We start from the raw sequence: 25,625 nt of genomic DNA, 5'->3' as shown, positions 1-25,625 counted from the left end.
CTATACTACTCATGCTTTCTACTTTGGTGTCCTTTTTTTTTGTATTGCATAGTTTCTTCCATAGCATTAAATATTTTTCAAAAGTATGCTTTAATAACTATGCAATAAGCCAATATATACCATAATGAATTTATCTACTGCCATACTGCTGGGTATTTAGGTTATATTTAATGTTTCAATAGTAGGAATAGTACTGAGGTAATTATTCTGAGGAGATATAGTATGAGATTGGTTATAGGTATGATCTGAGTTCTACCTGCCACTACTTTTTGTGTGAAACTGAGCAAATTACTCACTTCCTATGCTTCAGTTTTCTATTTTATAAAATGATGACAATTACTTCTATTTCCCAGGATTATAGTGTAAATACTTCTTCATTTTATTATTATTGTTTTTTTTGGGGGGGTCCGGTCGTGGGGCCTGAACTCTGAGCCTGGGCACTGTCCCTCAGCTCTTCAGCTCAAGGCTAGCGCTGTACCACTTGAGCCATAGCGCCACTTCCAGCTTTTTTCTTTTTGCTTATGTAGTGCTGAGGAGTCGAACCCAGGGCCTCGAGCATGCAAGGCAAGCGCTCTACCACTGAGCCACATTCCCAGCCCAGTCATTTTATTATTGTGATAAAATATAACATAAAATTTTCATCTGAGTAGTAATTACAATTAATTTAATTAATTAAAATTAATTTAAAATGAGTTAACTGATGACACTGGTTAGTGACTATCAGCACTATCTAGCATATAATAGGTTTTAAAACATGTTTACTATTATTATTGTAGCTTGCCTTTATATTTCATGTTTCTTTTAGGATAAGTTCTTTATTTTTTAAATTTTTAAATTTTTTTTTTCGCTGGTCGTGGGGCCTGAACTCTGGGTCTGGGCGTTGTCCCTCAGCTTTCAGCTCAAGGCTAGCACTCTACCACCTGTGCCACAGCACCACTTCTGGCTTTTTTTTTCTGCTTATGTAGTGCTGAGGAATTGAAGCCAGGGCCTCATGCATGCATGGCAAGCACTCTACCACTGAGCCACCTTCCCAGCCCAGGATAAGTTCTTTAAAGTACAACTAAAGGATTGGTTACAGTAAGGTAAATACTGTTCTTTTTCTTTTTCCTATTCTTGTTTTGGAAAAGAATCCTTACAGTCTATGAGCACCAGGAATAAGATCCACATTTTTTTCAGTTTTCCTGGATAACTGTGTGACTGATATGTAACTACTGTGGGTGAGAAGCCATACAAGTTTACTAAGAAGTACATTCCCTTCATTCTTCTTGCTGGTTGGACTGTGAATGTGAAAGCTGGAGCTTGGGAATCAAGTTGAACCACTCAGTGGGAATTGTGTAAAGATTGCACAGATTTTTTTTTGGGGGGGGGTTGGTCATGGGGCCTGAACTCTGGGCCTGGGCACTGTCCCTTAGCTAGCTCAAGGCGAGTGCTCTACCACTTGAGCCATAGCTTTTTCTGCTGATGTGGTGCTGAGGAATCAAACCCAGGGCCTCATGCATGCAACCACTGAGCCACCTTCCCAGCCCAGGATAGCACAGATTTTATTAGGTTGATGTTACAGATAAAAAGCTAGGTCACTGGTAACTAAAGAGAAGCCATACCAATCTAGGACTAAAGTACAAAGCAAGCTGGTATCTTGCTTGGATAGTAGTCATTTTAATCCTCATCTAAAAGCTAATTGTATAGGACTGTAAAAGATTACCTGGATTTACACTCTTGCTATCAGTGCCAAAACATAAATGTGATCAATTTTTCAAAATACTTTGTTTTTTTGAAAGGTACTGTATAGTAAAAATCTTGGCTGGCCTTTGTCCTCTAGTTCCTAAAAAGTAGTCTCTAAATCTTTGGGATTTTCCTTTTGAGAACAGTGTCTATTATTTATAGCCAGTTAAGAAAAATGAATACAGGTCGGGGCAAGCCATGCCAAGTAGATCAACCACACAATCTACAAAGTTGGAGCTGGAAACCAATTTCAAGCTCATGGCCAGTGATTCAAATAATCACTTTAAAGTAATAAATTCCTAATGAAGACTCTGGATATAAAATGCTACATGAACTTCCCTGTTTGAGAAAACTCTGTATATTGTCATGAGATAAGCCAGAAAATAACATGTCCAGAGGGAAAAGACAACAAAAGCTTTGCATTTAGAACCATCTCAGATATTTGCCTTATGTTTATTTTGCTTAACATTGTAAAAACGCATCCATTTGCTATAATAGAACTATTACCATTCCTGAATTCTAGATCATTTTAGTGAATTATGAAACTGAAGTGTAGTGGGAACCCCTGAATTTAAAGCAAATTGTTCAGATGTAAGGTAGTCTGGATACTGCTGAAACTGGAGCTAGTCTCTGAGGGGATGACTGTGTCCTTAAACCGAAATATGGCTCAACTCTGGGTAGTGTCAGAGATAAATGCAAAAATGTATAAGACAACACAATTTATATTTGGCATTTTCCCTGTCATGTAATTTCCTATTAGTTGCATATTCCTATCAAATCTGTAGTTTTCATTTCTTTAAGATTGTGCCTCATTTCTTTTATGACTGAAAAGATTCTCACATGTTGAGATCAACTAGCTATTAGATATTGTACTTTCATAAGTTTATGATCTACATATTCAACAGAAATTGCCTGGAATATGACTGGAATTGGACTCACTTTTGTCAAACAGAGAACCAAATATTAAATGTGATGTAGGCAGCTCATTTATAATAGATATTACTTATTATTATATTTGGGAATTAGTCTACAGTTTCTGGCTCATTAAAGATATATATATATATATATATATATATATATATTTGTAGCAATGGGGAGCTCATGCTCTCTCTAGGATATGACAGGATAGTTTGGACTGACCAGAGCAAGTTTCAAATCTGACTCCCTATAGCAAGCACCTCTTATCTTTGACTTCTAGGACCACACAGAATATGCCTGTCTTCTGTATCCCTCAGAACTATATAAGTCTGTAAGGGGAGGCACAGAAAAAAAAAAAAAGAGAAATGGAAATCTCTGAAGTCACAAATCCAGGCCAAATAGCGACAGTTCCTCCAACTATTCCTTGGAGATGAGCTCCAAGCCCCTCCTAACATCCTCACTTCCTGTGAGCACGTACCAGTATACTTACAATGTATGGGACTGAGAGGTTGAATGTGTATTCCAGAAGATAGAGAAGAGCAGGGCTGGGATCTGCCTTTGGTCTCTTTACCTCTTACCATTATATCCCAAGTTCACAATAGCTGACTAGCATTTCTGCTCTGTGCTTCTCTCACTCCTTAGAAGGCCTTTCTCTGCTAGATAGCTCACCTCACTGGGGTCATGAGCCTACTCTGAGCCTAGTTTGGTAGTTGTGTGACCTTGGGAAAGGGTCTAGCTGTCTGAACCAGTCTCCTCATCTGTGCAAAGGATTATCAGAGTACCTATCTTTAGATGGATGTCTTGGGCAGTTAATGAGATAATAGAAAGTGTCTGACACATGGCAAGAACTCAGTATATATTAGCTCTTTTTCCCTTTCCCTACTTCTCAGTCCCAAGGCCTGGCTAACAGCTGGGGGCATCTCCAGGCCTGTGTGTGATGAGGAAGCCAATGGGTGGAGTAACACAACAGTAAGCAGATGGCCTGGATTTCAGGGGAAAAGCCTAATTTTAAATATTCTGTTCTGTGATCAGATCATGCATTAGACAATCTGGATTGATTTTTTTAGTTGAAAAGTATGACCATTAGAGTTGATAATGACATAGATCTGATTCCCTAGTGTAGCTCAGCAAGCTTAAGGACTTTGCTGCCTGGGCTGGCTTCATACAGTGACCATCAGATCCCAGTCTCCTGAGGATCTAGGATCATAGCCTCCTTTTTTTTTTTCATTAAAGATATTTTTAAAAATGAGGGAATAGATACATTTATATTTGCAAAGAAAGCATTTAAAATTTAAAGAGTTGTGAACTGGGCATAGATGGCTCATGCTTATAATCCTAACTACTCAAGAAGTTGAGATGTGAAGTTGTGGTTCAAAGTCAGCCCAGGCAGGAAAGCCTTGTGAGACTTTTATCTCCAATTAACTACCCAAAAAAGCCAGAACATGAGCTGTAGCTCAAGTGGTAGAGCATTAACCTGGAGGAAAAATCTCAGGGACATAGATAATGTTAAAGGACTATTTCTTAAAGAATTTTTGGACTGAACAAATGAATTATATGACTCATCAGGATGGAAAAAAATGTCATTAGCACATTTAAGTTTTCTGCCATTGTTGAATTTCCTTCTTGGCTCAAAACTGGATTTTCCCCTCCATTTTATTGAATATAAATAACAATAAATTTGGGGAAAAAAATCTCAGGGACAGTGCCCAGGCTGAATTTGAGCCAATAGCAAAAAAAAAAATGTTTTAACCAAGTATGATTTTAAAAAATAAAGTAAGTTCTATCCTAAGTGTAAAGAAAAAGTAGGAGAATGATGATGATGATGATGATGACAATAAGAGCTTAAGAGTTTAAGTTATATGAGGCCCTGAACAAAATTTGTCAAAAAATGAGTAGATTCCTTTTCAAAATTTTTAACTTCTATTACTTAAACTTAAAATTTCTATTTTAGTTTGTCACAAAGTATGCACAAACTCCAACATACCTCTTGAATGGCTGTCATGACAACATGTTGAACTGATTCTTCCATCATCATAATGGCTTGAATGTATTCTGTAAACAAAAACAATCTGGAATGTCACTATTCAAGTTAAAAACAGTAAAGGAGTAAAGTAAAAGGAGTAAAGGCTAATACTTCATTGATTTTTATAAGTGGTTTCCTATGTGTTGACTCTTCCTACAATCTCTCATACATGGTGTGTGTGTGCCTCATATACATGCCACAGTAAAGGCTGAAGACGACTGCATTTATCTTCCCTGAAGACATTTTTTTCTTCCTTTTACCATTGCTTATAAAGTTGAAGCTCAGCTAAAGATCAGTGAATACAGCATGAGTATAATAAATATGCATCAATGTGAATGATGAAATGGCAAAGTCTAAAGCCAGAAAGAACTTTTCTAAAATCCAAGCATTATTGTTCACATTATTCTTTACTACATTGTTTAAAAAAATTCTGAAGTCTTTATTAATCTTATGTGACATCAAGGGTTGAATGGGGCAAACTCTTAACTTCATATTTTGTACAACAGAGGAAAAAAAACAATGAAACCGACACCTGTTTAGGACAAAGGAATTTAAGACAGAAACTCTTCGTACTGCTAATTACTGTATGATTTGGGGTTTAAAATAATGTCTCACTGGGCTGGGAAGGTGGCTCAGTGGTAGAGGCTTGCCTTGCATGCATGAGGCCCTGGGTTCGATTCCTCAGCACCACATAAGCAGAAAAAATAAAAAAGCCAGAAGTGGCACTGTGGCTCAAGTGGTAGAGCGCTAGCCTTGAGCTGAAGAGCTGAGGGACAGCGCCCAGGCCCAGAGTTCAAGCCCCACGACCGGACCAAAAAATAAAAAATAAAATAAAATGATGTCCCACATCTTTACTATGCTAAAGAAACAACCACTATAGTCTAATTCTTACCAGAACTAAAAAGAGAAAGATTTCTTAGCTGTTACTATTACTAATGTTGAAAAACAATTCCTTTCTTTCTAAAAGCCTTGCTTTAGCCAGGCACTAATAGCTTGTGCCTGTAATCCCAGCTACACAGGAGGCTGAGATCTGAGGATCATGGTTTGCAGTCAGCCTGGGCAGAAAAGTCTCTGTGAACATATCTCCAATTAACCACTCAAGAACTGGAAGTGGCACTGTGGCTCAAGTGGTAGAGTGCTAGCCTTGAGCACAAAGAGGCTCAGGGACAGTGCTCAGGTCCTGAGTTCAAGCCCCACAACTGACAAAAAAAAAATCCTTGTTTTAAATTATTCTCAAATCCAATAATGGATGACAAAAGTATACTGACCATAAAGTATCAACAGGTCAGGCGGATTCAAAAGTAAATATATACTTTACAAGGTAATGAGGAAGTTTTTACCTGAACTTTGCCTCTGTGATTCCACATACACAAAATTCAAATACAAAATAATTTCACCACTCCAAATACTTGTTTAGAGAAGTCTTAATGTGAAATTGTCAAAGTCATATTTTCATAAAAGACATACATTTGGAAGGCCAATCTGTCTGTAATCCTCTGCCAAACAAGTAACTAGTTTTATAAAAAACTAATCTTATATCATTACTAGTTATTAATATTGTAATATTCTAGTTGTAAATGTCAAAGCTTTTAGCTTATCAAAAATATGTTTTTTGTTTTTTGTCGGTGGGGCCTGAACTCTGGGTCTGAGTGCTGTCCCTCAGCTCTTCAGCTCAAGGTGAGCACTCTGAGCCACAGCACCACTTCCAGTTTTTCTGTTTACATGGTGCTGAGGAATCTAACCCAGGGCCTCATGCATGCAAGGCCAGCACTCTACCACTGAGCCACCTTCTCAGCCCCAAAAACATGTTTTAAGGAAATTGTACCCACTGAAATTTCAGTGTGGTTATGCATACAATATACAAAACACAACTAAATCTTAATCACAAATTTTAGGGAAGAGGATAACTATATTATGACTTAATTACTGTTTGGTAAATATAGAATTCTTTTAAGCTGGGGTCAGTGGCTCACACCTGTAATCCTTGCTACTCAAGAGGCTAAGATAAGAGGATTGTGGTTTGAAGACAGACTAAGCAGAAAGTGTGCAAGACTCTTACCTCCAATTAAACACCAAACAAGTAGGAAATAGAGCTATGGCTCAAGTAATAAGAACACTGAGTGTAAGCTAACAAGCTCAAGGACTTTGCCTAGATGCTGAGTTCAAGCCTCAGGACCAGTGTAAAAACAACCAAAAAAAGAGAATTCCTTTAGCTAGAGCTCAATTTTTATTTAGTTTTCTGAATGATAACCACTATATTACTGAAATACAGCAAGAGAATATTTTTTAAGGTATTCTACTCTAAGGTATCAAACACAGAAACTAGTGTAGTGAGGATGGTTGACCAGCCCTCAAAATGAAAGACTGTGAACATAGAAGAAAGGAAGCAGTGACATGTAATGGGGAAAAGCAGCTTAATGGTAGTCTACCAGAAGCAAAGAAGTAACAGTGGGGCAGGGAGGTCAGGATGTTAGTAGGTGTGAGAGGGGAAGCGTTAGTTAAGAAGCGGTGTTGCCACGTCAAGGCCCTTCCCCGCGAACACCGTAAAATGATAAATGATAAAATGATGATGAGAAATACATTAGTGTGTAATATTTTAAATAGAACATGATTTACATATCTGTGAAGTCTAAAACACAATTAGATGTGATTACTGAGTACACATTTATGAAGCAATGTTGGAGAATGAAGTGCACTATGCAAAAGAGTTTACCCTGAATCTTAGCTGTCCAAACTCATAGCCTGGTTTAGCACAAATTAAGCTTAAATGTGGAAGACATTTTTTGTCTTACTTGTCTCTGACAAGTAAGAAATATTGGCACATCAAATATTTATGAGCCCCAACTTCCTAATTTGTAAAACCATTTTTGTTTTATTAGTGTCTAGCACAATATCAGATAGAAGAGAATCAAATGTTATTGTCAGTGTGTTTTCTACTACTACAACCTGTCATAACTAATTCACCACAATTAGAGAAGTCAGTCAAGAAAAAGTTAAGTCAGTTAAGTCAAAGCTCTTAGCAACTGTTCCTCATTTCTCATTCTACCTCACAGTACTGGGAATTAACTCAGGACCTTGCAGGCAAATGTTCTATCACTTAAGCCACATCCTTGGTGGAAATAAAATCTCACAAAAGCCCTTTTTGTTTATATAGTGCTTTTACAAAGAAAAACTCAGATGTAATTTCATTCACTCCTCATGACTTCAAGATTTTGCATACTCATTGTGTAGACAAGGAAATAGGCTGAGAACCTCATCAAAGGTTAGATAGAAAAAAAAAAAGCAGCACCCCCAAGAACAAAAGCTCTAAACCCAAACCACTAAAACAAACCCATCTCAAAAGTTAGATAGCAAATGGCTGAAGTAACCAATAAACCTATACATACAAAGTAACAGCTAATACTTAACATTCAGAATTGCAATTATGTATGATTCTTAACTCTACTATATTCCTGAGAGCAGAAAATACTCTAAATAAGAATTAGAGAGATGTTAAAATTCTGCTCAACAAGTTTATCATTTATACAATGTCAAGGGGAAAACTAAATCTACGTACCCATACAGAACATTTAGTTTGTGCAAGAAGCTCAATATATATTATTTTATTTTTCCTTAGGAATAGAAATGCAGATATAGATAATATCTTTACTGTTTCTAATTCTATTCTGTAATAAGTATGATTACTCAACATGCTAATTTAATAGGTATACATTTCCAAGAACTCTGGAAGACTAGGGCTTGATGAATTTTCTAAGGTTCCCTTAGAAGTCAATACTAGAGATGGGCACTGGTACCTTATGTCTGTTATCCTGGCTGCTCAGGAAGCTGAGATCGAGGATTACAGTTTAAAGCTAGCGCAGGCAGGAAAGTCCATGAGACTCTTATCTCCAATTAGCTACCCCCAAAACAGAAGTGGAGCTGTAGTTCAAAGTGGTAGAGCACTAGCCTTGAGCACAAAAGCTCAGGGATAGTGCCTAGCCACCAGTTCAAGTCTCACAACCAACAACAATAACAAAAAATGTCATTATCAGATACTCATAAACAATTAAGCAATTTCTCATCCTCTTTAAAGTATATTCTTAATGGGGCTGGGAAGGTGGCTCAGTGGTAGAGTGCTTGCCTTGCATGCCTGAGGCCCTGGGTTCGATTCCTCAGCACCACATAAGCAAAAAGAAAAAAGCCAGAAGTGGCGCTGTGGCTCAAGTGGTAGAGCTCTAGCCTTGAGCTGAAGAGCTGAGGGACAGTGCCCAAGCCCAGAGTTCAGGCCCCACAACCAGACCCCCCCACCAAAAAAAAAAAAGTATATTCTTAAGAGATTTCTCTAAAGTCTTGACAGGAACTTTAAGACATCTTAGTAATATACAGAGATCAAGAATATATGGTTTAAAAAGTCCTGAATGGGGGCCAGAGTTCAGGCCCCAGGACCAAGAAAAAAAAAAATCATGAATGGAAGACTAATAAAACCAGTCAGTTTCAAAGAAACATTAACTATTATTAAACTTCCAGACTTCTAGACCACTAAAATAGAATAAAAACAAGTTAACAGAAATATAATTCCCATTTTCAGGTTTGAGGAAATAGGAAAATAGTCTATCTCTTTTTCTGATTTGATTTTTTGTTATTATTTAATATCTTTTTCACCAATCAAGCTTCAAGAGAGCAAATATTGTATCTTTTTTTGTCTACTACAAGGTAATCAGCCTGTAATTTATCAATTCAATAAATATTGGTGAAATAAATCAACTAGAGAACAGGAAAATTATATTTAAGGTAAAATATATCTATGTATGATAATTTGAAATTGTGAAAATGAAAAACTGTCAATACAGGGAAAAAAAGCTTTACTTAAGATCAGATGAACACTTAAGTATCTAAAAGTTGACCACACTATTATGCAAATATCAATGCTGGTCTTTAATTTAAAAAGTACATATATGTCACCTTGGATTTCTTGGACACATAAAAGCAATATATATTTCTAACAAATTCTGCAAAGTTAATTTAATTTAATACATATAACTTTTTCTAAGTCTACACTTCACTAATTTATATGCCCTATATTCATAGAATAAACATAAACTATTAAAGACTTCCTTATGATAAGATAGTTTCAAAATTGTGACTATCTGAAAGCTTATAAAAATGCACAAAAGATAGCTTAAATGCATGTTTTAAAAAATGGTATGTAGGGGGCTGAGAAAGTGGTTCAGTGGTAGAGTGCTTGCCTTGTATACATGAGGCCCTGGGTTCGATTCTTCAACACCACATAAGAAAAAAGAAAAAAGCCGGAAGTGGCGCTGTGGCTCAAGCGGTAGAGTGCTAGCCTTGAGCTGAAGAGCTGAGGGACAGCACCCAGGCCCAGAGTTCAGGCCCCACAACCTGACCCAAAAACAAAATTAAAAAAAAAAAAAGGTCTGTAACAAGTTACATTCCATGTAACTAATATTGTTGGAGCCATTACTATATGCAAACAACTACTGTTTTACATTCATTATCTCATCATTTTAGTCACCAGAGTGACCTTATGAAGTAGGCACTAAATGTTTATTTTACTAAGAAGCTAAAAGGCTGAGATTCAATAACATACCTACCCTCTAATGTACAGCAGTGGAACTGCACTGAACAGTCTGGTTAAATACTATAGCCCATGCTCTTAATCTAAATACAGAAATATATTGTAAACTGTTATTTTACAAAAGGAACAACTACTTAGTAAACCAACCATTAATAGTACTTACTATTATGTATAACAGTACTTAATGTAAGGGACCAGTTCCATCTAAGAACTTAGAATTGGGTATTTTAAATTATAATGCAAAGGAAATAAAGAAAAATAATTGATTTACATGGTAGTTCTGACAGCTTTTTAGTATTGAGATACACATAGACAAATCATTAATTTTAAGTCTGTCCATCTTCATAAAATGAATCGTGAATGGTTTTTAAACTTTAAGGTTTTCTTGCTAGGGTACATTAATATGAAGTAACTTATAGTTTTAACACACAAAAAAGTAGAATAAAACCATTTTGATAATGTACAATATTATTTCTTCCTTTAAAAGATAGTCAAAGTACCTTTAAAATTTAGGAGGAAGCTCTCTATTAGGGTACTTGCCTTGTATGTACAAGGATCTATGCTCAATTCCAGTAACACACACACACATACACACACAGAAGAGATGGTTTCATGAGAGAATATCTATTAGATTTATGGGTAGGGAACTAAATTCGAAATTTATTTTTATTATTTAGAGAGTATGTACAATGACATTTCCCACTCTTTTCCCCCCCAGCAAAGACAACGCTTCAACGTTTTAAAAATATTTCTAAGACATCTATTATAGACATATGCTGGGCAAGGGGGAATCTCAGTCACTCTCATTACACTGCAACTGTTTGCTCATTGAATTTCTAAAGTAATAGATGGACCATGCCCTCTTAACATTAAATTTCATCACCTGTTGTTAAACTGCATTAAAATAATCTACATGATCTGAGCACTGTGGCTCATGCCCATAATCCTAGCAGAGATTGAGGGATTGAGGTTCAAAGCCAGCTGAATCATAAAATTCATGACATTCCATCTCAACCAATGACAAAGTGCAGTGGTACCTTTCATCCCAGATACAGAAGAAGCCCAATGGATGACAAGCTGGCATGTACTTGTCACGCTCCAAGGACAATGGTGAAATATAATTTAGAGGACTACAGGTCAGCTGGCCCAGGTATAAAGTGAAATATTATCTTGAAAATAAGCAAAATAACTGACACAAAAAGGGGCTGATGGAATGGCTTAAATGGTAGAGCAACTTACCTAGCAAGCTTGAGAACCTGAGTTTAATCCCCCAATACTACAAAGAAAAACAATATGCTCAATGGTAGCATACATGGTTTGGTGTGTATGAGGCCTCAGGTTTCATCCCCAGCACCATAACAAATAAAAAAACATACTCATAGAATTATGTGGTCTTCAGAAATGGAGGGACAAAGGGTGAACTAATTCAGCAGTGATACTCACTAGACACTATGTTAGAAATGAACTATACAACTTGGGGGGGAAAGGGATTGGGTGGGAAAAAAACTAGGAGAATATGAGGGAGGGAGTGACACTGTTCAAAAAGAAATGTACTCAATACTTGACTTTTATAACTGCAACCCCTCTGTACATTACCTTTACAATAAAAATAAATAAAAGAATTATGTGGTCTTACAGGTGAAAGACTATTACCATAAAGAATTTATTCTCATTTGCAAAACTTAAGTATAAAAGCAAAGTATTAGCAAAATTATAGAAAATGGATAGCCTTAGAAAGATGTTCTTGAGGTTCTGATTATACATAAAATATTTATTATACATTATATATTACTTCCTTCAATATTTTAAATACACACACTAAGTTTAAGTAAATTACCTTGCTTCTGTTCACAATTCACAGCACAACCTAAAATTAGTTGTAGCATCCTTCCAAGCTCTGCTGCATCAGAATGCTCCCCAATAAGGTTCACATCAGGAAGAGTAAAGTCATTAATCTGCTGTCCTAAAATCTGAATGGAAATAAGAAGATTACTACTGCATTCACAGTTATCTAACCATATAATATAACTAGCAGAGATTAATTATCACCATAAACTTTCTACCAAGGGCAAAGCTGTTTTGAAAATTTTACTCCCAACTTCTATTTTTGCCTTCCACACCTACATTATAACTGTTTTGCCTCACTGCAACTTAGTCCCTGATTTGATGTGTGGTACATATACTGAACAAAGAAACTATACTACTGCTCTGAGTGTGACTGGATACGAACTAGATATGAACTAGAACCATTTCTCTCTCAAATGATGAGTAGAAAAAATCTATACCAGAAAGAAGAATGAAGGATTTCTTCATGGTGAACTTAGTACCAAACAAAATGATTTACACAAACAAATGTGAGAATGTCTACTGGATAATTCTACAGAGAACTTTAAGACTAAAAACACACCCACTAAGATATTAGCCTTTTTACAGTTTTACTTTTTTTATTTTGTCGGTAGTGGGGCTTGAACTCTGGGCTTAGGCACTGTCCCTGCGCTCTTCAGCTCAAGGCGAGTGCTCTATCGCTTGAGCCACAGTGCCACTTCTAGTTTTCTAGTGGTTTAATGGAGATAAGAGTCTCACAGATTTTCCTGCCTGGGCTGGCTTTGAACTGTGATCCTCAGATCTCAGCCTCCTGAGTAGCTAGGATTACATGCGTGAGCCACCGGCGCCCGGCTTACAGTTTTACTCTTAAATGTCAATAAAGGCAGGATTATGAACACAGTTGAGTAAAATCTCCCACATGAAAAAAAAAAAATAAAGAAATTCAAACAACAGCATGATGCAGGAAGTGAAAGAAAATGAAAATTTTAATGCTGTTATTGATACTTCCATAAATGGCAAAACTATCAAAGAAGTTGGACACTGATGTATCATGCCTGTAATCCTAACTACTTGGGAGGCTGAGAATTACAATTCAAAGATAGAAAAGTCCCTCAAAACTCTATCTCAAGCTAACCATAACCAGCAAAAAAGCTAAACTGGAGGTATAGCTCAAGTAGAGCCATCTGTGAGTGAAAATGCTTAGACACTGAGTTTGAGTCCAGCAAACTAACAAGAAAAAAACCCACCAACAACTAAAAACAACAGCAAACAACTATTAAGAAAGGAAAAAGATTATTTAAAAGATCAGGATTGAGCTAAATGCAAATGGCTCACGCCTCTAATCCTAGCTACTGGGGAGGCTGAGATATGAGGATAATGGTTCAAAGCCAGCCTAGGAAGGAAAAGTCCCTTAGAGTCTTACCTCAAATTAACCACAAAAAGTTAGAGGAGAGCTATGGTAGAATGTTGGTCTTAAGCAAAAAAGCTCAGTTAAGACACCCAGGCCTGAGTTCAAGCCCTAGAACTGGCAGACACACACACACACACAGACAGACACACACACACATAGACACAGACACACAGACACAGACACAGACACACACACACACACACACGGATCAATTTTTCTCTGAATAGGAGAAAGGAAAGCGGTAATCTAGTGGCAAAGTTACAGTCATTACATGATTATTCTCTTCATAATTAACTATTAAACTTCACATTTATATTTAATGTACTTTATGAATATGTTTACAATGAAAAGTGATGGATCTTTGTGAGAAAGAAGGGCCTCTATTATAAGTGTTAACTATACAATATGCAAGGAATGCACACCTCAAAGGCCAGGACAAAGTCTTGAGGTGGGGTACACCTGATGAGGGTAGCATGTCTGGGGGAAAAGAATAATAGGAATTGAAGTGAAGATAGGAATGGGGATAAATCACTTAGGTCCTTGTGAATTATGTTAAAGAAGTAAATTTTATTCTAAATGATAATGGAAAACAAATGAATTAAATGAATGAATGCATCGTCAAGCAATACAAAGATAATTTTGTTCCTTGAAAAGGAAAGATAACTTTTAGAATGACACACACAAAAAAATTAAGTGATGACTATCTAGGAAAAACTAAGCAGATAGGTTAAACAAAGAACATATCTGATAAATATATTCTGAAATCAGAAAATATACTCATAAAACAAGAAAAGGATATGAAAATTCCACTTGGAAAACTGAAAGAGTTCTTGGAAATTAAATTTTATGTATATAAAAGTATGCCTAAAATTAAAACTAGTAGGTATTTTAAGGCCTCAATAAGTGCCAGGCACAACAAAACAAACCCCAACCAAAAAATGGACCTCACACCAAAGCATGCCATTAACAAACTTGGAATAAAAAAATGAACTATGTAAATTGTGGGCATGGACAGAAAGGGAAAAGTGGGGCAAAGCAAAGGAAGGAGTGATATTGTCCAAAAAAAAGAAATGTACCATTACCTGACTTATGAAATGATAACCTTTTTGTGCAACATCTTAATAATAACAGTAAAATTATATATATATATATATATATATGTATGCATGTATGCATATATAAATATGCAGCAAGTGGTTCCTACCTGTAATTCTAGCTACTCAGGAGGCTGGGATCTAGGATCACGGATCAAAGCTAGCCTAGACAGGAAAGTCCATGACACTCTTGTCTCCAATTAACGACCAAAAGTAGTAAAGCTATGGCTCAAAAGGTTCAGTTCAGTGACAGTGCCCAGGCCCTAAGTTCAAGTCCCAGGACCAGCACAAAGCAAAAACAAAACCAAGGGAAACTAACAACTTCCAGCTTCCAGCAAATAATACAAGTTAACAAAAGAAAATGGGAAATCTGAATGAAAAATTTTAACAGCAGTACTGAAGTTATAGATTATCACAACCAACTCAACCCTGAAGGGATAGTTAAGATTATCTCCTAATTTGCAATGACTAAAAAAATGATCATAGATTTTGAAAGATGCTACTAGAAAATGTGTTCTACCAAAACATGAAAGTAAAACCAGCATCTGGGCACCAGTGGCTCCCACCTGCAATCCTACCTACTCAGGTGGCTGAGTATAACTGTGGATACTCAAGTGACAAAGTAGCAACACTGAGCATCAAAGTTAAGGGACAGTACCCAGACCCTGAGTTCAAGCTGAGAACTGACTTCATAATGAATCAGGTCTAAGAGATTTGAAATTGTGAACTTACATAGACATAGTTACAACATTTGTGTCGAGGTCTATAAAACTGGTAACTTATGGTACATGTAACTTTGTATTTGTATAAGGTCTTTATAAATATGTACTTTTTATGGGTACATGCTATTTGTTCTACAAATAACTTACAATTTTCTTATTGTCAAATATATGGGTTATTTTCAATTTTTTCTTACTGTACATTAATGAAGTAGATAGTTCTAATAATAATAATAATATTACTATTATTTCTTTTTAGAGCTGGGAATGTAACCATGTTTCCCAAGCTGGATTCAAACTCCTGGGCTTAAGCGATCTTTCTATTTCAGCTTCCCAAGTAGCTACTAAGTCGCTTTAGAAGAAATTTTTAAAGTAGAATTAATGAGTATGCATTTGTAAAAAAAAATTAAATACATAGGTAAGAGTTCTGTTTTCATAATTTATAGAACAAAATGAAGAAATACAGGGGGCTGGAAAGGTGGCTCAGTGGTAGAGCACTTGCCTTGCATGCATGAGGCCCTTGGTTCGATTCCTCAGCACCACATAAGCAAAAAGAAAAAAGCCGGAAGTGGCGCTGTGGCTCAAGAGGTAGAGCACTAGCCTTGAACAAAAAGTTCAGGGACAGCGCCCAGGCCCAGAGTTCAGGCCCCACGGCCAGACCGCCCCCCAAAAAAAAAGAAATACAATAGGTAAATGCAAAAAAGGAATATATTAAATACAAATTATAGCAGGTGGTAAGAAGGAAAAAAAGTCTGTTCTGTGAAAGGAGAAATGAGACTGAGTAAAATATCATAGAATGGGCTTAATAAATGGCTGTGTAAATATCTGATTTTAGTTTTAGTCACATCAACTGTTCCTCATTATCAAATAATAATGACTATAATTAGACTTTTAAAAAGCCATAAGCAAAGTATCAATGCTAAAATGCTAACTTAACAGTATTATTCTCTGTTGCACAAAGGTTAGGTTGTAGACCTAAGGCCAAAATATTGCCAAACAAAAGTTGTAGGGTTAGAGAAAGAAAAGTAAAAAACAGTAGGAGAAAATGAATGAGGTATGTAGAGGCTGCTGACCTTTCTCAGTGTGAGTTGTGGATAACAGCATTCCTTCATGGGTAAGAGTACAGCACTAAGTATAATAATACCTCAGTAACTAGTTCCTGAAATACTATCACCATTTTCACAGAAATGAGTTTCAATTTCTTTTTCACTGCTACTTTATTGAAAATTATCATTTGTACTTTACAAAATGGAAAAACAAAAAAGAAATAATGAAAAGTTCTTTCTTCTAAGCCAAAAAGATCTAGTAAGCATTCTTAGCACCTTCAAGAAGTAACAATTTATGGCTTAAAAAAAATTACAGGAGTAATACAGTGGTGAATATGACAAAGCACATTATAAGAAATGTAGGAAAATGTAACAATGAAACTCCTTGTTTGGAACAATTGATACCTGTGAATTATAAAATTAAAAATAAAAAGAATAAGAAAAAGAAACACAAGTAAATGAGTCAAGCCAGCACTACAGAAGATACTCAAAGACATACTGCAAACAAAAGATTAACATGAACATGGAAGAGGCAGAGAAAACAATCCCACCAGATGAGCAAACAAACAGGAAAAACAGAAAAGACAACACCAAAATTGGGGATAACTAATGATAGGATCTATATATACTCATTTCTTTTAAAATATTATTAGGTAGTTATATGGAGGGGTTACAATTTCATAAGTCAAATTATGAGTACAGTACTTCTTGGTCAATGTCACTCTTTCCTTCATTCTCTCATTTTCTCAAGTTACAGAGTTCATTTTTCACATAATGTACATTGAATATAATGACTACATTTGCACATCCTTCCTCCCATTGCTATAAACCCTTTGTCTCTCCCCCCAAATATATTTCCACTTCCATGTATTTATTTTGAATACTTAGTTGAGTACTTAATTGCTCAGAGGAGCTATCCCTTTGGATTCTTTTTTTTTTTTCCCCCTTTGGATTCTTCCCCTAACATATTTCTCAATTCTAACACTCAATATGTAATTGACTCAACTCTCCAATCAAAAGATACAGAGTTGCTGGCTGGATCAATGGATCAATATATATTAATAATCATCTACAAATAACCTATAAAATAATGAGGCATATTATTCATTTGGTTAGTACCTGATAAACAGCTGTTTGAACCAACAACTACACAAGGGATAAGAAAGTGATTATTAATTCTGAAGGTAATTTTTCCTTAATGTAAAACTTATTTTAAAGGCAAACTATCCTACAATAATACTTCCAAGTAGAATAAAACAAAAAAAGGCCTTACCTCATGATTGTAATCCAGAATTCCTTTTAAAATTTTCTTTAAATTGCTAATCTGCTCAGAGAGAGAAGCAAGTGGGTAAAAAGCAAACACACGTCAAAGCATAATTTAATAAATAAAAAACCCTGAGCTAAACTTGAATCATAACACAAATACAAAATTATGAACATTCCTAATAAAAAATTCTGTTATCTGGATGCCGGTGGCTCATACCTGTGATCATAACTACTCAGGAGGCTGAGATATGAGGATTGTGGCTCAAAGCTAGCCTGGGCAGAAAAGTCCACAACACTCTTATCCTTAATAAACTACTCAGAAAAAGCCAGAAGTGGCACTGTGGCTCAAGTGATATGAGTGTTACTCCTGAGCACAAAGAAGTTCAAGGACAGTGCCCAGGCTCCAAGTTGAAGTCCTAGGACTGGCAAAAGAAAAAAAAATCTGTTATAGTGACATTCACAGAGTTTCAGATTTTGGGTCATTTTGGATTCCAGATTTTCAGACTAGGGACATTTGGCTGGGAAAGTGGAAACATTCCAAAATCCAAAAAACTTCAAAATTAGATACATTTTTTACTATAAGCATTTCATATAAAGAATATTCAAAGTGAATAAAAATTAAAATTTAATAGCACACTTGTACTAATCATCAAAAAAGGATTATTGGTCCCTTTTGGGCTTCATTTATTTAATCTGATATATAACACATATTAAGTTTCCAATTATGGAGATGATGGCATAGCTCAAGTAAAAAGGGTCTGCCTACAAATGCATGAAATGAAGCCTTGAGTTCAAACCCCAGTATCTCAAAGATATATATACAAGTTTCAACATTAACGTGGACATTGACAAAAAGTTGCAAGGTATTTGAATAAAATTTGCAGTTAAGATTAAATTAAGCTTGGTCCCAGTGGCTCACGCCTATAATCCTAGATACTGAGGAGGCTGAGATCTGAGGATCAAGGTTGAAAGTTAGCCCAGGCAGGAAAAGCCGTGACTCTTATCTCCAAATAACCACCAGAAAACCAGAAGTGGCAGTGTGGTTCAAGTGGTAGAGTGCTAACCTTGAGCTGAAGAGCTCAGACAGCACCCAGGCCCAGAGTTCAAGCCCTATGTAACTGACCAAAAAAAAAAAAAAAAGATTAAATTACTCAGACTTTCTGCAGATAAGTTAAGAAATACATATGGTATCCTTAATAAAGACAAGTATATTTTCCCTAGAAAAACAGAATTGTTGGGCTGGTAAGGTGGCTTAGTGGTAGAGTGCTTCCTTTGCATGCATGAGGCCCTGGGTCTGATTCCTCAGCACCACATAAGCAGAGAAAGCTGGAAGTGGCACTGTGGCTCAAGTGGTAGAGCGCTAGCCTTGAGCAGAAGAGCTGAAGGAGAGTGCCCAGGCCCAGAGTTCAAGCCCCACGACCAACCGAAAAAAAGAAAGAAAGAAAAGAAAGAAAGAAAGAGAGAAAGAAAGAAAGAAAGAAAGAATTGCATCTCATATAGTATAAGTTCTAAATTGAGAGCAGTAAGCAAAACAATAAAGTAAAAATAACCCTCGGAAATCTCTTTATGCACAAGTTATGTCTCCAAATTTCTCCACTGTCAGAAGACTTGTTTCTTTGACTGAATACCAAAGAATTTGTGAGCTTTAAGATAAAAAGAAAAACCACTATTTTATTTTATTTTTGTCGGTTGTGGGGCTTGAATTCTGGGCCTGAGCACTGACTCTGAGCTCTCCAGCTCAAGGCTAGTACTCTACCGCTTGAGCCACAGCGCCACTTCTGGTTTTCTGGTGGTTTAAGATCAGAGTCTCATGGACTTGCCTGCTCGGGCTGGCTTTGAACTGTGATCCTCATCTCAGCCTCCTGAGTAGCTCGGATTACAGGCATGAGCCACCAGCACCCTGCTTAAAACCACTATATTAAAAAAAAACACAGAATAATATTCTCAAGCACTACAAATACTTGTCCCATGAGAAGGACCCTAAAATGAGGAGGAGAAAGAATCACATGTGGGGGCTGGGAAGGTGACTCAGTGGTAGAGCGCTTGCCTTGCATGCATGAGGCCATGGGTTCGATTCCTCAGCACCACATAAGCAAAAAGAAAAAAGCCAAGAGTGGCACTGTGGCTCAAGTGGTAGAACGCTAGCCTTGAGCCGAAGAGCTGAGAGACAGCGCCCAGGCCCAGAGTTCAGGCCCCACGACCGGACCAAAAAAAAAAAAAAAAAGAATCACATGTATATCTCCTAGTATTTACTCAATCGAGAACTTAAGTTCACTGGCCATATGTTATTTGTGTGACGTGACAAGGCATAGTCATTGGCATTATTTACTGAAAACTGTAAATTCTTTACCTCTTTTTCTCCTGAGACAATTAAATTTGTGTTGAATTAAATGTGTCATATCAATCTATGGATCATCATTTATCTGAACTGCTTGTGATCAAAAGGGTTTTGGAGTTTGGATTAAAGATACTTAATCTGGGAAGGTGGCTCAGTGGTAGAGCGATTGCCTTGCATGCATGAGGCCCTGGGTTTGATTCTCCAGCACCACATAAGCAAAAAGAAAAAAGCTGGAAGTGGCACTGTGGCTTAAATGGTAGAGCACTAGCCTTGAGCTGAAGAGCTGAGGGACAGCGCCCAGGCCCAGAGTTCAGGCCCCATGACCGGACCCAAAAAAAAAAAAAAAAAAGATACTTAATCTATCATCGAAGATTCCTAGAACACAAAATAGTAGAACCAGTGACAATTAAATGAGAGAGACTGAACTATCTTTACTCAGCTGAAGGCATTTATTTTTAAAATAGAAAACATTTATTAAAAACAAAACCAAAAAACCCCAACCAACCTGTTGTGGAAGCATATGTTTACAATCTAAGCACTTGGGAAGGGGGAAAGGATTTTGAGTCTAAGGCCAACTCAGGCTAAATGATATAACTGTCTCAAACACAACAGAATAAAACAAAATCAACAATCAACCTCATGAATAAAATTCACAAGCTCATATTTCTGAAAAAATTCAGAGATATGATGCATAATATATTTTCTTTTACTTATAATTTTAACATTTGAAATTAGAACACCTTAAAAACAGACATGTTTACTTAAAATAGCAGTTTTTCCCATCACAAAAAAGTTCTATATCTTGTTTTTTATGAATGTCCCATAAAATTAAAATAGGTCATCAGGTAAAATATGCTTAAGAATTTCAAATCCAAACATTGAGAATATGAAAATTCTGTATTACTACCATTGCCATACTCATGACACTGAAGACAGTGCATGTGAGTATGAGTATGTAGTTTTGTACATGTGTGTGAGAGAAGTCCGTTTTTGGTCAAGCCGGCAAGCAAACACAAAATAATTAGTAACATTATTTTAAACATGCATTATCCTTGGGCATTGGTGACTCATAACTACAATCCTAGGTATTCAGAAGGCTTAGACCTGAAGATCATGGTTCAAAGCCAGTCTGGGAAGGAAAGTCATTTAGACTTTTCAGCTAACCAGCAGAAAGCTGTGCTAGAGGTGGGGCTCAAAAGTGGCAGAGAACAAGACATGAACAAGCAAGCCAAGTGAGAGTTCCAAGCCCTCAGTTTAAGCCCTGTTCCCTCACTATAAAGCTTCTATTCATTCATTTAGTAAAAATAACAAATTAAGATTTTGGTAGTCTCAATACCTAAGCTATCAATACTTTTCATTACACGTATCTTGAGAAATATATAAAAACAAACCATGTTTATCATTAAGTACAGAGACTTACATACTTATTTGTATTATGGAATGTTCAATAGTATATATCAAATAGAAAATAATTCTAGGGCTTTTTCAAACTGCCAGTCATGACCATTATGGGATTACAAAAATCAGTTTACTAGTTGGGTGCCAGTGGTTCATGCCTGTAATCTACTCAGGCCATTGAAATTTGAGGATGAATGTTTAAAGCCAGTTCAGGCAGACAAATTGAATACTCTTATCTCCAATTAACCAGCAAAAATCTGAAGTAGAGGTGTAACTCAAGTGGTAAAGCTCCAGCCTTGAGAAAAAGAATTCAGTAAGAGCATGAGTCCTTGAGCTCAAGCGCCAATATTGGCACTTTTTTTTTTAAGTTTTGATAAACACATGATAAGAGGCAGAGAGGCATTGCACCTTTGTGTTCTTCCTCTAAGAGTATCAAAAATATTTTTTTAATTTATTGTAGTGAAATTATGGAGATGGAGAAGAAAACAGTTGTTGTAAAGGGTTAGGAGTGCAGAGAGTATGAATGTAGCTTTTAAGGCAGCAAAAAGGAGGCTAGTGATGATGATACAGTTCTGTATCTTCACTGTGGTAATAGTTACAAAAAGTATACATAAGCCAGAGAAGCAAAGAATTGTACATACAAACACAAGAGTGTACTGTTAAATCTGAATGAAATGTAAATCATACCAAAGTTAGTTTCCTAGTTTTGTGTAATGTATCAGTTATACATGTTAACTTGAGTAATTTGGTGAAAGGTACACAGGATCTTTCCATTTGCTTTTTTGGAATTCCTTGAGTGTAAAATCACATAAGAATATAAAAAAAAATGAGTTGTAATTAATTTTTGTTGTTGGTCATGGGGCTTGAACTCTGGGCCTGGGCGCTGTCTCTCAGCTCTTTAGCTCAAGGTTAGCACTCTACCACTTGAGCCACAGCTCCACTTTTTCTACTTATGTGGTGCTGAGGAATCGAACCCAGGGGCTCATGCATGCAAGGCAAGCACTCTACCACTGAGCCACCTTCCCTACCCTTGTAATTAATATGTAAAATGAAAACATCACTGTATAAAGTTAGGGTAAACATTTGCTCAGTTGGGTTGGAAAGGTGGCTCAGTGGTAGAGTGCTTGCCTTTCATGCTCAAGACCCTGGGTTCGATTCCTCAGCACCACATAAGCAGAAAAAAAAAGCCAGAAGTGGTGCTGTGACTCAAGTGGTAGAGTGCTAGTCTTGAGCTGAAGAGCTGAGGGACAGTGCCCAGGCCCAGAGTTAGGCCCCACGACCGGACCCAAAAAAACAAAAAACAAAAAAACATTTGCTCAGTTATCTATGCAAATGTCTTTGAATAAGCAGGGTTTTTTTTTCCTTTTTTTTTTTTTTTGCCTGTCCTGGGGCCTGAAATCAGGGCCTGGGTTCTGTCCCTGAGTTTCTGTAAGCTCAAAACTAGCACTCTAGGTCACAGCCGACTTTCAGCTTTTTTTGTTAATATGGTACTGAGGAATCAAACCCAGGGCTTCATGCATGCTAGGCAAGCTCCCTACATTCCCAGCCATAAACAAGGTTTGTTATTATGGTCTAGAATCAAGAAACATTAGAACTTAAGCCTAACAAGAAAGAAATTAACATTTTCATTATCAAATTTTCTTTTTTTCTTTTTTTTTATTGTGAAAATACTGTAAAGAGGGGTTACAATTACACGAACAAGATAATGAGTACATTTCTTATCAAGCATTGTTGCCTCCTCCTTTGTTTCCCCTTCCCATCCCTTCTCATCACCCCCCACTGCAAAGATTATCAAATTTTCTCACTGTTAACAATAGAATTAACAACTAGCACATGCATTGTACGTAATTCTAAGCCCTTTCCATAGCAAGTCATTTCTGTGTTGTAGATCTCATTATAACCCTAACTTTACAATGATACAAATGAGGTTTTGAAAAATTGAAACACTTGTCTAGATAAAGTAAATAATAGTGCTATTATGTGGACACGAAGCTCTAGCTACAAAGCCACTATCCTTTTAAAACTTACATAGGATATATCTTGGTCATCAATATTCAGTTCCACATTGTTTCACTATAGGCTCCCTGTATTTCTATATCTCATTGCATATATTAGATTTTAATCTTACAAAACAACAAGTACTATGCAACACAAATATTTAAAATATTAAAAAATAAAAAGAAATACCTTTAGTCTCCAATTATCTCCCACTTCAGTTTTGATTCTATTTAGCCAATTTTCATCAAAATATGCAGGATCTCTGCAAATAAAGAAAAGCTAATATAATCACGTACTTCTCATTCTTAAAAAAAAACAACTGAATCCTATGCCATATCATCACTAAAGGAAGACATTAAAATATATTTACTGCTTATTACCCACCAAATTATTCAGTATATTAGGCCAGATATAATATATAAGAGATTTCTCCAAAATCAATTTGCCATAATATTAAAAATTTTATCAGACATTTAAAAGGTAAAAATGACAATAAACTGAATGTATTATAAAAATGAGTTATAGACAATACACTAGGATAGAATTGTAGATACCACAAATACCTGGAATCAAAATCACTAACATGGCTTCATGAAATGTATCCTAATCACACTTACCCCCTCCATAACTCTCCCTCCTCTTGGGGCATTTCAGTAGCTTTCGATGTTCTATTTTCATATGCGTATATAAATTATTGCAATCATGTTTGTCTTATTCAACCTCTCTGGTGGCCCTCCCACTGGTACCCATCTCTGAACAGGGCTTGTTTTACTTTCCTAGCATTCATTTTTTCTTCTAGTAGAATACCACAGGATTACCATAGTATTTTGCCTGTTGATGTTATACTTTAACTCTCTCTTTTCCCATTCTGCCACACTTCTGTTTAATAGCTTCCAGTAAGATTTCTTATGTCATCTTCATCTATGAACACAATGTATTTTGGTATTATTCACCTTCCATCATTCTTTTTCCTTCTCTCCCTCTTCCTAATCCCCCAAATAGTACCATAGCTATTATGCTCTTTGTATATTATATGCACCTGTATGTATATGTATGTGTTGACAGCATTTTTAAAGACAAAATAGATCATTGATAATGTCACTCAATTTTGGTTTCTTCAAATAATGTTATCTATTGGGCACTGGAGGCTCAAGCCTGTAATCCTAACTACTTAAGAGGCTGAGGATTATAGTTCAAAGCCAAGCTCAGGCAGAAAAGTCTGAATTTTTTTTTTTGGGGGGGGGTCTGGTCATGGGGCCTGAACTCTGGGCCTGGGCGCTATCCCTCAGCTCTTCAGCTCAAGGCTAGCACTCTACCACTTGAGCCACAGTGCCACTTCTGGCTTTTTTCTTTTTGCTTATGTGGTGCTGAGGAATCAAACCCAGGGCTTCATGCATGCAAGGCAAGTACTCTACCACTGAGCCACCTTCCCAGCCCTGGAAAGTGTATTTGTTAGACAAGTTGTCAACTTGTGAAGTTGTCTAACAAATACACTTTCCACAAAGTATTCCTGACATTGATCCACTTATCAACTGGGGTACACTTGGGTTGTTTCCACTTTTTGGCCAATATGAACAATAATGCTTTGACACTTCTGCTCCATCTTTTGTGTAGAAATGTTTCCTCAAAGTTACGTTCCCAGAGGTAGAATTACTAAGCCTTACAATGATGCAATGTTTAACATTTGAAGCACAATCAAACTGTTTTCCAGAGTAACTGTACCATTTTGCAACCCTTCCAACAGTGTGTATAGGTTCCAAATTCTTTATAGCCTTGTCAACAGTATTATTGATCTGTTCAGTTACAGCCATTCTAATGATTATAAAGTGATAGCTCATTGTGAGTTGTATTTTACTGACGGCTAGTAACAGTAAACATTCATGTGTTTATTAACCACCTGTACGTACTCCTTTGAAAACAATCTATTATTTGGCCATTGGAAAATTAGCTCATCTTTGATTATATGTAAATATTTTCTTCCCATCTGTGAGCTGTCTTCACTAGAAACTTTTCCCTAATTCCAAAGTCACTAAGATTTACTCTTGTTTTAAGTTTTATACAATTTTTAGCTCTTATATTTAGGCCTATGTCTATTTGTGTATAGCTGAAGGAAAGATTAATCACTTGTGGATATCCATATCCACCCATCTTTTTTATTTAAAAGTGTTTTCAGTCAAGGTCCTTATGTTTTTAAGAAAAAAATAAATCTGTGTAACCTTATACAACAAGGCAAATTCTTTATTCTTTTTTAATACACATCATTTTCTCTCTGTTGACTGTGTGTGTGTGTGAG

The 25,625-nt window shown here is 36.3% G+C and overlaps 1 protein-coding gene across 1 annotated transcript in view; it reads right to left on the bottom strand.

Moving 5' to 3' along the window:
- Positions 1-25,625, bottom strand: part of Hook3 (hook microtubule-tethering protein 3) — a 138,870-nt gene that overhangs the window by 72,410 nt on the left and 40,835 nt on the right. The window contains exons 3-6 of the mRNA XM_013024428.1: positions 23,522-23,594; positions 17,606-17,656; positions 12,076-12,208; positions 4,625-4,692 (exon numbers count right to left, since the gene is read on the bottom strand). Of these exons, the coding sequence (XP_012879882.1) occupies positions 4,625-4,692; positions 12,076-12,208; positions 17,606-17,656; positions 23,522-23,594 (325 nt within the window). The remainder of the gene's footprint in view (positions 1-4,624; positions 4,693-12,075; positions 12,209-17,605; positions 17,657-23,521; positions 23,595-25,625) is intronic.

Source organism: Dipodomys ordii, unplaced genomic scaffold (assembly GCF_000151885.1).
Source record: "Dipodomys ordii isolate 6190 unplaced genomic scaffold, Dord_2.0 Scaffold4, whole genome shotgun sequence".
NCBI lineage: Eukaryota > Metazoa > Chordata > Mammalia > Rodentia > Heteromyidae > Dipodomys > Dipodomys ordii.
The sequence above is the reverse complement of the archived record's forward strand: the minus strand, read 5'-3'. Positions and strand labels throughout refer to the sequence as shown.